The sequence below is a fragment of the Natator depressus genome, chromosome 6, assembly GCF_965152275.1.
Source record: "Natator depressus isolate rNatDep1 chromosome 6, rNatDep2.hap1, whole genome shotgun sequence".
Classification (NCBI taxonomy): Eukaryota; Metazoa; Chordata; order Testudines; family Cheloniidae; genus Natator; species Natator depressus.
The window spans coordinates 14,326,381-14,345,020 of NC_134239.1; the positions used below are offsets into that span (position 1 = coordinate 14,326,381).

At 43.6% G+C, this 18,640-nt stretch overlaps 1 protein-coding gene and 1 pseudogene across 1 annotated transcript; both read left to right on the forward strand.

Moving 5' to 3' along the window:
* The first annotated feature begins 8,233 nt into the window (after positions 1-8,233).
* On the forward strand, positions 8,234-17,046 carry LOC141989709 (olfactory receptor 5AR1-like; annotated as a pseudogene).
* LOC141988356 (mas-related G-protein coupled receptor member H-like) lies at positions 13,516-14,452 on the forward strand. Its single transcript, XM_074954139.1, is given in 2 exon segments — positions 13,516-14,346; positions 14,348-14,452. Coding segments are annotated over 2 exon segments (936 nt in total).
* Positions 17,047-18,640: the final 1,594 nt, after the last annotated feature.

The following is an 18,640-nucleotide window of genomic DNA, read 5'->3' on the forward strand; positions in this document are numbered from 1 at the left end:
TACTAGCACTCCATAGGATCTACAGATCCACTATCACATGTATGCCTGGGAGAATGGTACCAGCTCAGGCAGTGCACCAGGATGCTGTCCCCCCTCAGCTGGACAAAGATGTCCCTCCTATGACTGTTCCTTTTATACATTGATACAAACAAGTTACGTATTACACTCCAGACGTCGTTAGTACCTGCTTGTTCCTTGCATTCTTGTACCTGCTAGTTCAAACAAAACATCCTTATCCATTAGCCTGTCATCCCATCCTGATCTTATGAGGGGTTGGTGTGTTCCTGTACAATCTTTTGGTAGTTTGTTTACATAGTTACTTGAGAGATATGTGTGGTTTTATACCACCCTCTCCAGTCAGGAATGTGCTTATCTGGTGTTAGCTGGTACCTTGGGTGTTGTTACTTTTCTAAGGCCAGGCTTATTCTGGTTCCCAGCCTTTGGTTCACACTGTTAGTTATGCCTAGGGCTCCAGCAAGGCCTACAGAGTGTGTAATGATTTGGGGAACCTAAGTGCAACTATGAAATTTGGTTGATATTATGAAGTTATTACTATGAAAATTGCTGCATCATGAATGTATCCACCACTCCTGACAAGGCATTAAACATGTCCCTCACAGACCAGGGACACTCATTGGTCATTAGAACTCAACACCCATCTCTTTAAATCAGTTACTTTGTTTAGGGCAAAGCAGAGAGTAAGTATGGATTACTAACAGCTCAAGAAAGAGAAGCTGTTGAGCATGTGTGGCATGAGCTCTGTGTGCTGCTGATCAGAAAAATCCAAGTGGGTGGTCATATTTGGCTCATATGGTTTCAACATCCAGATGACCAAGAAGATAGTGTTAGAGGGGTTTCACAGGTGGCCCAGCAGATACAAGGGTGTGTGAACCAGAGCAGTGGAGGCTGCAGTGAAAGAAGCTGCAGCTGAAGGGGAAGGGATCACTCATGAAGGAGAGACAGATGGAATTGGAGGCCAGGTGTCAGAGCCAACAGACAGAATTGGAGCAACAGATACTTACTGACCAGGACAAACACTTCTGGCTTCAATAGAAGAAGAAAGTTCAGCCACGTCCACGAAACCTAGGAGGAAGGTCATGAGGGTGTACTGAAGCAGATTCTGGCAGGCAGACAAATGTGGGTATAAGTCCCTCTGAGGAAGCCCATCTCTCTGTCTGTAGCCTGAATCAAAGACGACATTGAATAGGGCTCTGGGGTCCAGGAGAGTACCCCCTTTTCATTAGATAATGGGGAATGATGTAACAGGATTAAACCCAGAGGGTTCTCTTGCAACCCCCTCACCAGAATGAGTAGCCCAGGAGGTGAGCTCTCTGCCACCCCTTTTTGGGGAAACTAAGTCAGTACTGGCTGTGACTATGGTCAAAAATCCTGCTGATAGTCTGGAGGCATGGCTGAATGGTACTCTGTGTGAGACGCATCTGAGAGCAAGGTAATGGTGTAGACACTACTTCTTGCCTCAAAGGATGGGGGAAGGGTAGAGTGTGAAATTTCCCCAGGCAGGACAAAGAGACAGCTGACCAACCAGGAGGTTGAAAAGGACTCACAGGAAGTTTGGGCAGGAGATGGGAAGGAGACAGATTGGCCAAGATCAGAGTAGCCAGGCTGGGGGAGATGGCTCCATATTTGGGAATCATAGACTCATAGAAGATTAGGGTTGGAAGAGACCTCAGGAGGTCATCTAGTCCAATCCCCTGCTCAAAGCAGGACCAACCCCAACTAATCATCCCAGCCAGGGCTTTGTCAAGCCAAGCCTTGAAAACCTCTAAGGATGGAGATTCCACCACTGCCCTAGGTAACCCATTCCAGTGCTTCACCAGCCTCCTAGTGAAATAGTGTTTCCTAATATCCAACCTAGACCTCCCCCACTGCAACTTGAGACCATTACTCCTTGTTCTGTCATCCGCCACAACTGAGAACAGCCTATCTCCAGTCTCTTTGAAACCCCCCTTCAGGTAGTTGAAGGCTGCTATCAAATCCCTCCTTCTCTTCTGCAGACTAAATAAGCCCAGTTCCCTCAGCTTCTCCTCATAAATCATGTGCCCCAGCCCCCTAATCATTTTGTTGCCCTCCACTGGACTCTCTCCAATTTGTCCACATCCTTTCTGTAGTGGGGGGCCCAAAACTGGATGCAAAACTCCAGATGTGGCCTCACCAGTGCTGAATAGAGGGGAATAATCACTTCCCTCGATCTGCTGGCAATGCACTTACTAATGCAGCCCAATATGCCTTTAGCCTTTCTGGCAATGAGGGAATACTGCTGACTCATATCCAGCTTCTCACCCACTGTAATCCCCAGGTCCTTTTCTGCAGAAATGGTGCTTAGCCAGTTAGTCCAAGCCATGAACTATAACAGGAGGATTCTGGATGACTGTAGATGACCCAGATGCCAGCCCAAAGAAAGTCTGGGATGGTGAGGAAAATGAGAGAAGGGAATGTGTATAGGGTTTATTATTTGTTATAGATCTGTGTATTTCTCATGCTAGTAAAGAAATAGCAATTGTGTTAGAACCTGTGCAAAGTGCCTGGTGTGTGTTATATGCTACACCTATCACCTGCTGCAACAGGAAATAAAGCAGACGGCTCAGCCTGTCAGCTGGAGTTTCTGGGAAAGGTTAAATGTTAACTACAGAAGGAAGCTAAATCAATTGGACCTAAACCAGCTGAGAGGTCTAATAAAATCAGCACTACCATTTGGTCACTTCTCGCTGTTGGGGCTGGTTCAGACAATTTGTCTATTTGGACTTAAATAATAACAGAAAAGGCACCTACACAAGGCTCTAGGCTCCCTAAAACATAAATAATACAACATCAAAACCCAGCAGCATTAAAAGTATAATAAAAAGGGAACTCTGCTGGCCTGACACCTACAATAAAAACTCCTTTCCATCTCTTCATCAACACTTTCCAAAAATCCTGTCATACAAGGCTGGCCATAGTAGTAAAATATTTTCTGATCATTTTCCAGTGCCATGAGATATGCAGTATGACCTCCATCATGCCACTTGTAAACATAGGGTATATGGGAGGATCAGAATGCCAACTACTTTATTATTGTCTTGACCAGATCACACTATAGGTTCCCACTGCTCCTTGTAACACGAGACTTCTAAGCGCTAGTCCCATAACTAATTGTACAAATACCTTCATGCATTACCTAATGCCCATCCACACATTCCACCATCCATCCACCATTGCACACAGAAATTCTTCAGCACTACATAGAAAAAAGGATGGGGACCTCCTGGGTCATCGAGTCCAGTCCGTCACTCTGTCATAATATCTGATTTACAAATTTATCAGTCTCCATATTAAAACTAGTTGTTTGCCCCATTACTCCTATGGTGAGGCTGTTCCAGAACCCCACTTCTTTAATGGTTAGAAATCATCTAATTTCCAGCCTAAATTTAATCAGGGCCAAATTATCTCCTTTTGTTCTTGTGCCAATGTGATCCAATAGCTCTTTTCCTTCCTTCCTTCCTATTTACTCCCCTGATGTATTTATAGGGCATGGCTACACTTGCAGATGTAGAGCTCTGGGAGTTACACCAGCCTTCGGAGACTGCGGCAGGGAAAACACTGCCCTGTATTTATACTGTCAGCTGCAAATGCACTGGTGTGGCCACATTTGCAACTCTTGCAATGCCACAAAGAGCAGTGCATTTTGGTAGCTATCCCAGCATACAAGTGGCTGCAATGTGGTTTTCAAATGGTGGGGGGGTGGAGTGTGACATGGAGTGTGTTGTGTGTATGTGTTTTGGGGTGCTTAGAGTGTGTCAGCATGCTGTCTTGTAAGTTCAGACAGCAGCAGACCCCTCCCCCCCTCCTCTCTCTCACACACTCACAGCAAGCAGCATTCCACAGTAAGATAAGCAGATAAGCATGCCGGCTGTCAGAAACGGAGCTTTGAAAGAGGATATCCTCATTCCTGGAGCCGGTTCCAAAACAATGAGAAGAGTAGCCACTTGACTTCAAAAACAAAAGGAGTACTTGTGGCACCTTAGAGACTAACAAATTTATTTGAGCATAAGCTTTCGTGAGCTACCGCTCACTTCATCAGATGCATGCAGTGGAAAATACAGGGGGGAGATTTATATACACAGAGAACATAAAACAATGGGTGTTACCATACACACTGTAAGGAGCGTGATCAGGTAAGGTGAGCTATTACCAGCAGGACAGCGAGGCGAGAGGGGGAACCTTTTCTAGTGATAATCAAGGTGGGCCATTTCCAGCAGTTGACAAGAACATGTGAGGAACAGTAAGGGGGGTAATAAACATGGGGAAATAGTTTTACTTTGTGTAATGACACATCCACTCCCAGTCTTTATTCAAGCTTAGTGTAATGGTGTCCAGTTTGTAAATTAATTCCAATTCAGCAGTCTCTCGCTGGAGTCTGTTTTTGAAGTATTTTTGTTGAAGAATTGTGACTTTTAGGTCTGTAATCGAGTGACCAGAGAGACTGGTTTTTGAATGTTATAATTCTTGACGTTTGATTTGTGTCCATTTATTCTTTTACGTAGAGACTGTCTGGTTTGGCCAATGTACATGGCAGAGGGGCATTGCTGGCCCATGATGGCATATATCACATTGGTAGATGTGCAGGTGAACGAGCCTCTGATAGCATGGCTGATGTGATTAGGCCCTATGATGGTGTCCCCTGTATAGATATGTGGACCCTGTTAGCAATGGGCTTTGTTGCAAGGATAAGTTCCTGGGTTAGTGGTTTTGTTGTGTGGTGTGTGATGCTGGTGAGTATTTGCTTCAGGTTGTGGGGGGGCTGTCTGTAAGCAAGGACTGGCCTGTCTCCCAAGATCTGTGAGAGTGATGGGTCATCCTTCAGGATTGGTTGTAGATCCTTGATGCATTGGAGAGGTTTTAGTTGGGGGCTGAAGGTAACGGCTAGTGGCGTTCTGTTATTTTCTTTGTTGGGCCTACCCTGTAGTAGGTAACTTCTGGGTACTCTTCTGGCTCTGTCAATCTGTTTCTTCACTTCAGCAGGTGGGTATTGTAGTTGTAAGAATGTTTGATAGAGATCTTGTAGGTGTTTGTCTGAGGGATTGGAGCAAATGCGGTTGTATCATAGGGCTTGGCTGTAGACAATGGATCGTGTGGTCCGGATGAAAGCTGGAGGCATGTAGGTAAGCATAGCCATCAGTAGGTTTCCAGTATAGGGTGGTGTTTATGTGACCATCACTTATTAGCACCGTAGTGTCCAGGAAGTGGATCTCTTGTGTGGACTGGTCCAGGCTGAGGTTGATGGTGGGATGGAAATTGTTGAAATCATGGTGGAATTCCTCAAGGGCTTCTTTTCCATGGGTCCAGAGGATGAAGGTATCATCAATATAGCGCAAGTAGAGTAGGGGCGTTAGGGGACGAGAGCTGAGGAAGCGTTGTTCTAAGTCAGCCATAAAAATGTTGGCGTACTGTAGGGCCATGCGGGTACCCATAGCAGTGCCACTGATTTGAAGGTATACATTGTCCCCAAATGTAAAAAATTTACGGTTATTATTTCTCTGAACTCTCCAGGAGCGTACTAACCATTCTAGAACGTACGTTTTGTGGAAAATTCAGGTCTGGGAGTGTGTTAGCGTCATCCTGCTGGTAGTAACCCAGGCTGGTAGAAACCAGAACATGGCTGTGGGATTATGAATAGGCTGTGTGCATCCCAGACTGAGAGCAACAGCAGTAAAGCATTGTGAGGCACCCAGCGTTGCAGGGAAAGTGATGACACAATCCCTCACTGATCTGGATTACACCCCCAAGCTGTACATAAGGCTGTAAAGTGTTTGGAACTGTCCTTTTTTGTTCCAGGTCCATACAGCGCCTAGCACAATGGGGGTCTTGCTTTATGACTGGATCGCGTACGGCAGTGGGTCTCACGCTTTCCAGACTACTGTACCCCCTTTTAGGAACCCTATGCTTCTTACATATCCCAAGTTTCACGTAAGTTAAAACCGACTTGCTAATAAAAATCAGACATAAAAATACAAAAGTGGCACAGCATAGCATTACTGAAAAATTATTGACTCTCATTTTTACCGTATAGTTATGAAATAAATAATTTGGGATATAAATACTTTACTTACATTTCACTGTGTAGTACATAGAGCAAACAAGTCATTGGCTGTAAGAAATTTTAGTTTGTACTGACTTCACTAATGTTTTTTATGCGCCTGTTGTAAAACTAGGCAAATATCGAAATGAGTTCATGTACTCCATGGAAGACCTCTGTGTCCCCATATGGGTATACCTACGCCTGGTTGAGAACCACTGTCCTAAGCACTATCACAATAGAAAATACTACCACTATATGACAGCATGTTCCCACTTACTTGATTCCTCATGACTCTCTGACTATTTTTCTTACATTATCTCCTGCCAACTCCTTTTTTTGTATGTCGTCCCAGTAGCAACACGCACTCTCATGAGGCAGCAGGACATTCCAGGTAGTTTCTTGAGCAGCAACAGAATCAGGACCAAGTTAGCTTTACCCCAGACTCTTTCTTAAGAGCTTCGGGCAACAGCTGGGCTCCTGGCCCAGTCAACCACTTCTCAGTTCCTCAGTTTACCCATCTGAAAAATGGGGGAATAATAACATTCTGCCAAAGCCATAAAGTCCTCTGAGATCCTTGGTTTAAAAAGTGCTGCCTAAATGCAAAGTAATGATATCGACTTATTAATAGTATTTGCTGTTAATCTCGTTTTGACAATTTGAGGCTAATTTCCATCACGTAAGTTGGCAGGTTGTCCCATTACCTGATTTTCTTTTACAAGGAACAACCCTTCAGCCCACCACCCAGTGAGGAAACGTGGGCTGGGGATGGCATGGAGACATCCTAGCTCCCAAGCCCAAGGACCACCTCCGTCATGGTCACAAGGCTCACTGTTTCTGTGACTCCTCTCTGGTCTCCTTGCATGTCAGGCCTTGTGCCTTTACTTTTCCTTGAGTGAGGTCACATGATATACTAATTCTTAGACAAGGTCCTGACCTACAGCACCCTGTGTATTGACTGTGTTTACCCAGCACGTGCACTGGGTTTAATACCTGTGTTTCTTCCCTTTAGGAATATGTAACCAATAGTAAACAGAGTGACTTGCTGGCCTCCTTAAACCAAAATATGGTTTAATCTTAAGAGAAGGACAATGCACAACATACAAAAAAAGGGATTTGAAAACAACAAAAGGTCTATACATATGTCTAGCTTACTGAGAGTCCTGCTATCTCTGGTAGAGGCCTCAAGCATGCCTCCCTTTCCCTGTCACCCCCATCTGGATTTTAGTCTGTTTCCCTTAGTTGTCTCTCTCTGATAAATACCTGCAATCTGTAGAGTGTCCCTTTTTATCCAACCAGAAGTCCTTTGACTTCTCAGCTTCTTGGGATTTGTCCATGATGTCCAAAACTAGTTTGATGGACTCAGGAAAGGATGAGCCAGTTCCCACAAGGTCAATGGAGGTTCCATTGTCTTGTAACGACCCCCAAGTGTTTGCTGAGAGATATCTTACCTAAAATCCGTGTTTTGCTTTCCTGTTTGTTCCCCAATCGCCTTTATGATTTAACCCTGTATACAGTAAATATGCTAATGGGAGGGTCAAGATTAGAACTGAAGAGGAAATGTTTTTTTCCTGTTCCTTGATGGTTTTTGACCTTTCAAAAAACTTTCGTATCCCAACTGAGGATTAAAAAGTCAAAATTTTGAAAATTTTCATGATTTGAGTAGTGAAAACATTTCATTTTGATAAGTGTAAAATGTCTTATTTAGATTTTGACCACATTTGTAATATTATTTTTTTACTATAATTAGCTTACTGTCAAAAGGAAAAGTAATTTTTAACCAGAAAATTTGGATATTTCTTGTTATTTGGAAATGACAAAATGATACACCTTGACAATTTTAAATTATTTTTTCAAAATTATTTGTCAAGAAAATTGTCAGACCAGCTCTTTTCTGCAAAAAGATTTAGTTTTGAAAAGGTCACAATTTTGAAACAAGAAAGAAAAGTTTTGTTGAAAAATGCCAAACCAGCTCTAGTTAACATATCAAGTCATTCTTATTGTTTTTAAAATTAGTGGTGCCCCAAAACTGGATCTAGCATCTCCAATGAAGAGCATTTCTGAGAATTCAGGGATTATTTGAATGTGACAGCTGAGATTAACACAATTGTATGTCTCTTTACTAAGGTTCTGTCTTTCGCCAACCAGACACTTGCAGAAATGGCTTGGGGAATCACATTACAGTTCATCCTCTCAGGATTGACAGACGACCCAAAGACCCAACTCGCCTTCTTCGTGGTGTTCCTACGTACGTACATCATCATCCTCCTTGCGAATCTCGGGATGATTGTCTTGATCCAACTCGATGCCCGCCTTCACAACCCCATGTACTTCTCAGATCTCTGCTACTGCAGCTTTGTGGTCCCCAAGACACTGGCAAATTTCTTGGATGAGAGGAAAGCCATTTCCTTTACTGGCTGTGCCATGCAGTTTTATTTCTATGCAGTGTTTGCCACTGTGAGTGTCGCGTACTGGCTGCTATGGCATACGACCACTACGTGGCCATCTGTAACCCACTGATGTACCCAGTCCTCATGTCCCGAAAGCCTACATCTGGCTGGTTGTGGCTTCCTTCCTGGTGGGTAGTGCCAATGTTCTAACACACACCACCACCTTTCGCCTCCCTTTCTGCACCTCTAATGTCATTGACCACTTCTTCTGAGATGTGCCCTTGATACTGAAGCTCTCCTGGTCTGACACCCTGGTAAACCAAGTCCTGCTTTTCATCATCTCCTCCTTGATTGGCCTTTGCTCCTTCTCTACCATCTTTGTCCCCTACATGTACAACTTAATGAGCATCTTACGGAGACAGTCTACCGAGGAAAGGTACAAGGCCTTCTCTACCTGTACCTCCCACCTGACAGCCATCACTTTGTTTTACACCACCATCCTCTTCATCTACCTGAGGCCCAGCTCCAGGTACTATGAAGTGGCTGCTGTCTTCTATATAGTGGTGATCCTGATGCTTGATGTACAGTTTGAGGAACAAGGAGGATAGTACGGAGGAAGGGAGTCGCTACAGGGACATAAATTACAGACTTGATAACAATACCTCCTCCGTTACCTGTAGGGAATAACTGGTTTATTAGAGAATTTGGCCTTTCTATCACAGAGTGAGCAAGCAGGTGTAATCGTAGGGGACGGGGAAAACTGGGATGGCGATGGGTATCCCTAGACTATGATTGTAACAGCCTATGCTCCTCTGCCGAACTGTATCTATAGCACACGTTCATCATGTTGAATAGAGGAGCGGAATCATTGGTCATTTTTAATAAAGCACAATTATTTTCTTATTTTGTTATTTATTTGGCAGCATGTCATTACTTTCGAGTGTAAAGTAAGGGTTGCTGTTTGTGTGATAAAGGTGAGATTCTGAACTGTAACCAATAGCTTTCTATCATCATCTGTTCATTCCCTCTGAACTACCTCACATTGGTCACTCGTGGTACACAGGAAACCTGGCTAGATGGACCATCGTTCTGAATCGGAATGGCCATTCTTATATTTTTATGAGACATTCTTATGTTCTTATCACAGCCCTACTATCTCAAGCTATCCAAGCCCCTTCTAGCTATCAATTTTCCTAATATCCAGGCTTATACCGTTTTCCTTTTAATCTTGTCTAGCATGATATTAGCAAGACAGAAAAACACTTTGGTCTCCTATATGCTGAAAACTACAACCCTTCGGCCAACTTGCCTCTCCAGCTATTACCACATCTCCCTTCCTTCCTGTACCTCTAACCCCATTGGAAATGCTACCTACAGTTATCCCTTTGCCCTCCCTTCTCCCATGAGTATGACTGAGTTGTCAGTGCAGTTATTCCTAGGATGTTAGGGAATTGTGACTGTGGCGGTGGAGATCTGTGAATGAGAGGTGATTGTGAATAGAAAAGGGGGTGATTGGGTGATCTCAAAAGGAAGAGGAGGCATTCACAGCATAGTATGGATCTAAAAATATGGACAACTTTGAAAACTCCAATAGACACAAAAGGATGGTCGTCTGTGCAAGCTACAGAGGAACACATGGACAGTCTGATTGAATCATAGAATATCATGGTTGGAAGGGACCTCAGGAGGTCATCTAGTCAACCCACTGTTAAAAGCAGGACCAAATCCCAACTAAATCATCCCAGCCAGGGCTTTGTCAAGCCTGACCTTAAAAACTTCTGAGGAAGGAGATTCCACCACCTCCCTAGATAACGAATTCCAGTGTTTCACCACCCTCCGAGTGAAAAACCTCCCCCACTGCAACTTGAGACCATTACTCCTTGTTCTGTCATCTGCTACCACTGAGAACAGTCTAGATCCATCCTCTTTGGAACTCCCTTTCAGGTAGCTGAAAGCAGCTATCAAATCCCCCTCATTCTTCTCTTCTGCAGACTAAACAATCCCAGTTCCCTCAGCCTCTCCTCATAAGTCATGTGTTCCAGTCCCCTAATCATTTTTGTTGCCCTCCGCTGGACTCTTTCCAATTTTTCCACATCCTTCTTGTAGTGTGGGGCCCAAAACTGGACACAGTACTCCAGATGAGGCCTCACCAATGTCGAATAGAGGGGAACGATTACTTCCCTCGATCTGCTGGCTATGCCCCTACTTATACATCCCAAAATGCCATTGTCCTTGGCAACAAGGGCACACTGTTGACCCTAAGCTGGATAGATTCTCGTCCATTGTAATCCCCTAGGTCCACCAAAGGGACTTTTGATGGCTCGTAAGCAAAATTCAATTTTTATTTTTATTTTTATTATTTTGATAGATAATATTGATACTTATTTTGAAGCATGTTTTAATTGTTACTGATTTAAATTTTCACAGCTGTCCAAAATTATGGGAGGTGTCAGACAATGGGCATGTCAGTCAATTATTTAATCACAGTAGATACTGAGATTTGAAAAGTTAAAGCTTTATAACCATTAAAACACAAATTGGCAATACCTCATCATAATATACCAGGGGAAATATCCTTAAATCAAATTCTAATAAGTTCTCAAGCACATTTTTCTTATTTTGCCTATCTGTACATTTCATTTATTGATGGAATAAATCAATTTAAATTGGGTTTATGGCGTGGCCCAAAAATAGCTGGGACATACCAGTGAATGTTGCCCTATATGGAGTAGGATCAAACCCTCTCCAGACAGAGTATCTTACACATATTTACCAGATCTGTTCTTTAGATGTGTCTCACTGCTCAGTTCAAAGTTGGGCCTATAAAACCTGAGTTATACACATTTTATGTTGATACAATAACTGTATTTATTTTACTTATGTATCACATTAGTAATCTCATAATTGCTGCTGTGCAGATTTTCAACTGGATAAAATTAAAGGGTATAATGTTAGTAAGGTTATAAATATGGGCATTTGATCTTATGATGACATGACCTACAAGATAGATTTTTGAGACTATCTCACACATCACAGAATTACCAAACTTCAGAGCATTTCTGGAGAACTCCTGCTTTATGGAATTTAGCACTACAGCACTGTCAGAAAACATATTGTATAAATGTGAAAATGCCACTTTTCTGTGTGTAGCTAGCCTACAAAAATCTATAGGCATAGCCTGAATATTGTGGTAGTGTATTTACGGAGAAGGTGGATAAGTTCTGATTTCCCAAAATGATAAAGCAAAATTTTAGCTTTTGGAATTAGGAAGGGGACCTCAAACCTATCCTGGCACCAGGGCCCTTTGCTCCCTCGGCCAATCCCCGAGCCCCAGGTTGAGGCTTCTTTTGGGCTTTCTCCTCTCAGGAGCAGCAGCAACATGTATTGTTGACGTAACCATGTGTCTCCTTTCTCCAGATTTGCCCCTGTGCTAGTTGATTGACCCAGTGCCAATAGGGTGGCCTGCAACCCCATTCCCTAACTCCACCTGGGCAGGGCAGGGTGGCACTCTCTTTCTCCAGTGATAGATGGGCTGGCAGCAGGGAGTCAGGGCTGGGATTTCCTTACACTCTAGCCAGAGTTCTTGAGGCAGCTCCCCGCTCTGCCCAACCCCATATCACTCAGGGCTCATGGCCTGGCCCTTTCACACTGTACCCATCTGTATATGGGACGAGGCCTCCATACTTGTTTCCTTCTCTTATAGCTCTTCGGTCACCTATATCCATTTCATTACCCTTAATCGTTGCTCCTCGATTTGCGTCCTTCTGGGATTATTTGAATGTTATAATGATCATATTTAATACTGGATCAGTTACGTTGTTTAACTATATTGATAGTTATAACTATTACTTTCTTTAGAACAGTTTGCTTTCTTTTGGGTCCTTATGTTTTTGGGCAAATACAATAAAGTCATCATTCCATGGTAATGTCTGTACATTATATCCTCTCATGTATATCCTGTCAAAATGCATTTTTTTCAATCTCTCTTTCTGGTAGATAGCTTTGTAGTAAAAATCACAAATTTTTACTGCCACTTTATGTTAAAATAAATATTCCTGGGCAAAAATATAGCTTTGGGTATATATAGAGTATATATTATGGGCCCAGAAATTGTGGTGAGGGGAATTTTTAAGACAGATATAAAATTATAACAAGGAGTAATATAAATATTATATTTGGAAAAAAAGAGAAAAAAATTGAACTATAAGTTCGAAATTTCAGGCTAAGTAACTAAGTTGGTTACACCCTAAATATATCAGGTGCCTTTCTCAGATAACAGCAATTTTCTGTGATATCTATCCCGCGAGACTTAGTCTTTAGCAAGCCATTTCCATTATGCTTTGGAGAAAACAAGTAACAAACAGAGCCCTGACACTGCCTGATCTTATAAAACTGCCCTGTGCTCATGAGATGCCTTGATGTTGTTAATTCTGTGTCCCAACCTACCCAAGACACGGAAGTCACTTCTTTTATGAGATCTGGCAGGTACTGATTGTTGGACACAGTACAGGGAAAATCTACATGTCCAGATAACAGATTATACCTCAGAAAAGAGCACAAGATGACAGGTTCATTCCCAGAGTGTTGTAGAGAAGTTAAGGTCAGGGTTTCCTAGCTAGATTCTTTGCTGTTTGCTATCATTAATGATACATTGTTGTGCTCTCTCTCCAGTTCATACTCCATCCATTCCCAATCCATAAATGGCATACAGCTCCTCCCAATATCTTTTTCTTCTTCCCAAATAATCTCTCCAACTCTCTGTGTTTAACTCTCTCTCTGTCCAAGCTGCTCCCCACCCACGAGGCTTTCTTCCTGTCTCTTTCTGCCCCTAGCACCCCCCAGGGGTGTAATCTCTCTGGATATTTCTCACTCACACTCATTGGGATCTGGCTATTCCAGGCCATGAGGCTGGGAAGGGGCTGGAATGGTCAGTGAAGCACAGCACTGAGTATGTCCAAGTCACTGATTCCTCTCTGTATCTTCTCTGCTAACAGGTGTGCACATGCATGTTTCAGAGGGAGACACTACTTGTCGAAGAGCGGAGGTTTCATGATGAGTGAGCCGAGCACAACATTCCAGCCTCCCACAGAGACCAGCTTGAATTATTCTGATACAAATAATGGGAACGAATGCTCCAGAGACAATTTTACTGAAATTTCAATTAACAGTGTCATTCTGCTCATCTGCCTGTTTGAGCTGGTGGGGAACGGAATAGTTCTCTGGTTCGTCAGCTTCCACATTAAGAGGAACCTCTTCACTGTCTACATCCTGAATCTTGGTGTGGCCGACTTTGGTTTCCTTCTCTTCCTGGCTATTTCCCTCACAATTGATACGATGAATAATTTCTTTTGTTTTAGTTTCGAATGGAGGCCTTTTCTGCTACTGTTTCCGTTCGCATACAATAGCAGCTTGTATCTCCTGACAGCCGCTAGCATTGAGAGGTGTCTCTCTGTCCTTTTCCCGATCTGGCGCCAATGTCACAGAGCAAAGCATTGTGTGTTCCTTGCCTCTCTGCTAATTGGACTACTGCATTGTTTCAGTCCTCTTAACACGACTGAAAAGTGTCCAATGAAAGTCATAACCATGCACGTTCTGAATTTCCTGATATTCACTCCCATCATAGTTCTGTCCAATCTGATCCTGTCCATCAAGGTCAGATGTAGCTCACAGAAACGTCAGCCAAGAAAGCTCTATGCTGTTATCCTGCTCACAGTCCTCTTCTTCCTTGCCTTTACTGTTCCCCTCTGTGTTCAGAGCTTTGTACGGCATTTTAATTATTCATTTCTCCCCTCTTGGATATGTCTCATGCTGGCCTCAGTAAGCAGCTGCATCAACCCAGTTATTTACTTCCTAGTCGGGAGCTACAGAAAGCGGCGATTCGGGGGTGGGGTCTGTCAAAGTTGTGCTTCAGAGGGTCTTTGAAGAGAAGGCAGATACTAGAAAGGCTGGAGAGACCCACAGAATAGACCCACTAGAGATGGCTACTTAAATCCCTTCAGTATTCAGCCTGGCACACCATTTGCAGGGTATGAAGAGTTACTTAGATCACAGAATCAAAGAAATTAGCGGTGGAAAGGACCTTATAAGTCACTTGCTAAGTTCCTTCCCACCTCCACCCAGACCAGGACGCTTCCCTAGAGCGGATCCCCAGGGTGTTCACTGCAGCTATAAAAACACAAATGGGTGACATGAGGCCCTTTGGAATGAATGGGGAAAGTCCTATTGATATGAAGTGGAGCAGGAATAGGCCCATAATCGTCCCATTCACATTGTTTTAGAAATGCCATTGACAAGGAATTTCAATTTTGGTGGCAAGTTTCTCCTGATGTCACCTGATGAGTGTTACTATCTCTTCTGTAAAGAGCTACTGTCATTGACTCCCTCATAGCCTCATCATTTTTCCTGTAAATGCCAAGTAAAATACAGAGGTAAGAGACATGGTGGTGTGGGAAGGAATAATAATCATGGAGAAATATCCCCATGTAAATCATTGCACAGCCAGCTGTTGTGCATGAAATACAGGCAGATGTTCCATGCCACTATAGAGTCTTGCCTATGCATAGTGATATATGAAACTTTCACCTCCATTCCAATGGAAAAAAATCAAAATTACTACCAACTAAGCGAGGAGTTTAGTCCCTCTACTAATAAAGCCTGGATCCTGTGCCCAAAAACATCACATCTGTAACTGCCCACTGTTCACCTATCTCAATTATCTTCCTCTGTGCTGACCCTCATATGAACATGAATAAACACCATCTCACAATCACTCTCCTGTGTGGCTTCTCCTTGTCTCTTCCCCTGAACGGGAGACACACACAAATGCCCAAGGTCCAGGAGGATCCGACATTTCTATGGGTGCTCAGGGCATTTTCAAAAGGTGGTTTTTTTAGTGAAACGAATTGCCCCTCAGGGCTGGGGCTGCAAAGTATTGGGGGGGGGGCAGTGCAAAGGAGCAGAATACAGGTGATGGTCAAAGAATGGGTTGCTCAGTTGAAATTTGCAAAAAAATTTACCTGAACAACTCCTCTTTCCTATGTGTCCAGTCTTTGCCGCTGCATTTCAGTCAGGGAGATGGTTAACAGAACAGGAGCACGTGACGCCACTCACCCAACAGGAAGGCACTCGCAGCTGCAGCGAAAGCAACAGCTGCCCTGGACATTGCCGTGCACACTGTGCATAAAGGGACCACGGGGAATTCATGACAAACAAAAAGAGATCTAGAGATAGAGCTGGATGGCTGTATGCTTAGGGGGTATCCCCAAGAGACATGATAAGAACCACATGTGACTAAAATAGTGAAGGAACCATCCTTGCTATTAAGAGAGATCTTTACTCAGATTTGGCCCCTTCCATTTCACATTTCTCTGGATTATACATTTTTAGTAATTTGTGGAATAAAATTATGAGCACTCAGCACCTTAAAATACCCCCTTCTCCCTAATATGCAGGAGAAAAACACTGAGAAATACTGCCATGTAGGGAGCACACAAAGGGATAAAAAAATGAATTAGAACTGTAACAGGTTGGGTCAAAGAAACTGCCTAGATGTGCTGGGATACCACTGAGAACAAACCCCCCTGCCAGAAGAGGCTTCTCTCTGCTTCTGACTTACTGAGTTTGATACTTCAGTCAGCTTCAGCACAAACCCAGGGGTTGGGTCACACATCTCTGCAGTTCACTGAAACTGAAATCCACTCAGCTCAGGGGCTTGTTAATAAACCTGGACTTTCCCAACACCCAGTATTCAGTCTTTCTGGGAGCGTAAACCCCGAATAAATCCATTTTACTCTGTATAAAGCTTATACAGGGTAAACTCATAAATTATCTGCCCTCTAAAACACTGATAGAGAGATATGCACAGCTGTTTGCTCCCCAGGTATTAATTACTTACTCTGGGTTAATTAATAAGCAAAAAGTGATTTTTTTAAGTATAAAAAGTAGGATTTAAGTGGTTCCAAGTTATAACAGAGAACAAAGTAAATTACCAAGCAAAATAAAACAAAGCACACAAATCTAAGTCTAATACATTAAGCAACTGATTATAGATGAAATCTCACCCCCAGAGATGTTCCAATAAGCTTCTTTCACAGACGGGACTCTTTCCTAGCCTGGGTCCAGCAATCACTCACATCCCCGTAGTTACTGTCCTTTGTTTCATTTTCTTTCAGGCATCTCTTGCGGTGGAGAGCCCTTCTCTTGAACCAGCTGAAGACAAAATTGAGAGGGTTACAGGGCCTTTTATAGTCTCTCTCGTGGGTGGGAACCCCTCTGTTCTTCTGTGCAAAGCACAGCAACAAGATGGAGTTTGTAGCCACCTGGGCAACTCACATGTCCATGAATGATTCAGCTTTTTGCAGGCCGACGCCATTGTTTACATGTGAGTTTGAACGTTCCCAGGAAAGCTCAAATGTGGATTGGCATCTCCCAAAGTCCTTTTTCAGTTTAATGTTTCTTGATTGGGCACTTAGTGAGAATAGTCCTTTCTCAAGAAGCTAAGAAAATGCTTCACAAAGGCTACTTAGAATCAAACACATTGATACAAGCACATGGCCAATGTTCATAACTTCAAATAAAAAATGATACACACATACAGATAGCATAATCATAACTAGCAAACTATAACTTTTCCATAGACACTCCACTTGAGCTCCTCTGTACAAGACCTGGTGCAGCCATAGGACCCTGGTTGCAACAATGATCTCTACGGTCACAGTTCATGTCAATAACGTCACAAGACCCTTATATAGACTCCAGGCTCTGGACAGCAAGCCCACCTGGGAAGGAAGGGACACGTCCATGGCTTGACCAATGCGGCACCTCCTTTATTTGGCGGGGAGACAGAGTTCAGGTTCCTCTTTGCTTAACCTTCCAGCCCATCCTCTCCTCTGCCCTCCCCCTCTCCAGGATCTCTTAGGGTCACTCTTTCCCAACCTGGGTAAGCCCTGGATACAGGAGCTACCTCTCCCTCTTGGTGAGACATGAAAAGGGCAAGGCTGTTCTGTATCCTAACATTCTGACAATATTATGCTAGTTGGGAGGGGCTTGCTTCCGGTCACTGCCTCCAATCTCCATTTGTAGGGAGCCTTCGGCAGGTCGATCTGAGAGAAATGCCTCCCATCAGCCAATGAGGCAAATACACCCTGTATTCTAGGAGAAGGACACTGATCTGCAGACGACACTGGGTTCATGGGAACTTTGGAATTACCACAGATAAGCATAGCCCCATTGTTTGGTCTAAATGAGCCACTGTCTTACAATCTCAGGGGCTGCAATTTATGCTTCAGTTTCACTTCCTTTCCAGTCACTCTCTATCTCACTGCATTCCTGGATTTGGATCCAATCCTGGTCATTACGTGTTTTGTCTTTTCCTTTGTATACAACACATGTAATGTAAAGGGACAACAGGAGTTCTCTCATATTGGTTTAGCCTAATCCCCTTCCTTGAACTCTATCAAATGGCAGGCTTAGATAAAGAGATAGAGATAAGCAAGTCACTGCAGTCTAGGCTTTAGTGTCAAGTGTGGCAATTCCCATTATAACAACCCCCATTAGAAACCTTTTTTAGCCTTTTATTTAATCACACAGAAAAAGAAGGAAAAACAGTTAAAGTATTAAATTAGGCTGTCAGTATAACAATATCCCTCATTCCCTTTCCCTGTAGCTGTATGGAGTCTTTTAGAGGGAACTTCCTGATTGAGCCCTGGATTCTATTGCATACAAAACAAGACAGATTATGTACAGATTGTTTTTGTGATGTGGGCATCCCGGGTTCATTAAATGGATCCCAAATCCCAAGCCATGTGTCTGAGACATCCCTGCTCCCACTAGGCCCAACCGCACGGGCTTCCTTCCACAGCATTCGAGGTGCTAACCATCTTTAAAGCTAGGAGCCCACAGCTTCAAGTGTAAGCAGGTCAGGTCTCTGGATCCAAAATCCTGGATCTGATGTGGGCTGGCTACAGGTCAAGCAGACAGGAGGAGCAGACTGACCCCTTCTGAGGCTTTTCTGCCAGCTGAGGTTACAGACAGGCCAGTTGCTGGGCCTGGAAGCGCTGTGCTGGCAGATTGCAGGGAGAGCTCCTTTCTCCTCCTCTCCCCATCTGTGCCAAGTGGAAGGAAAGCTGGGCTATCCACAGCCTCCATCCTGCTTTCCCAGGTATCCAGACTCTGCACA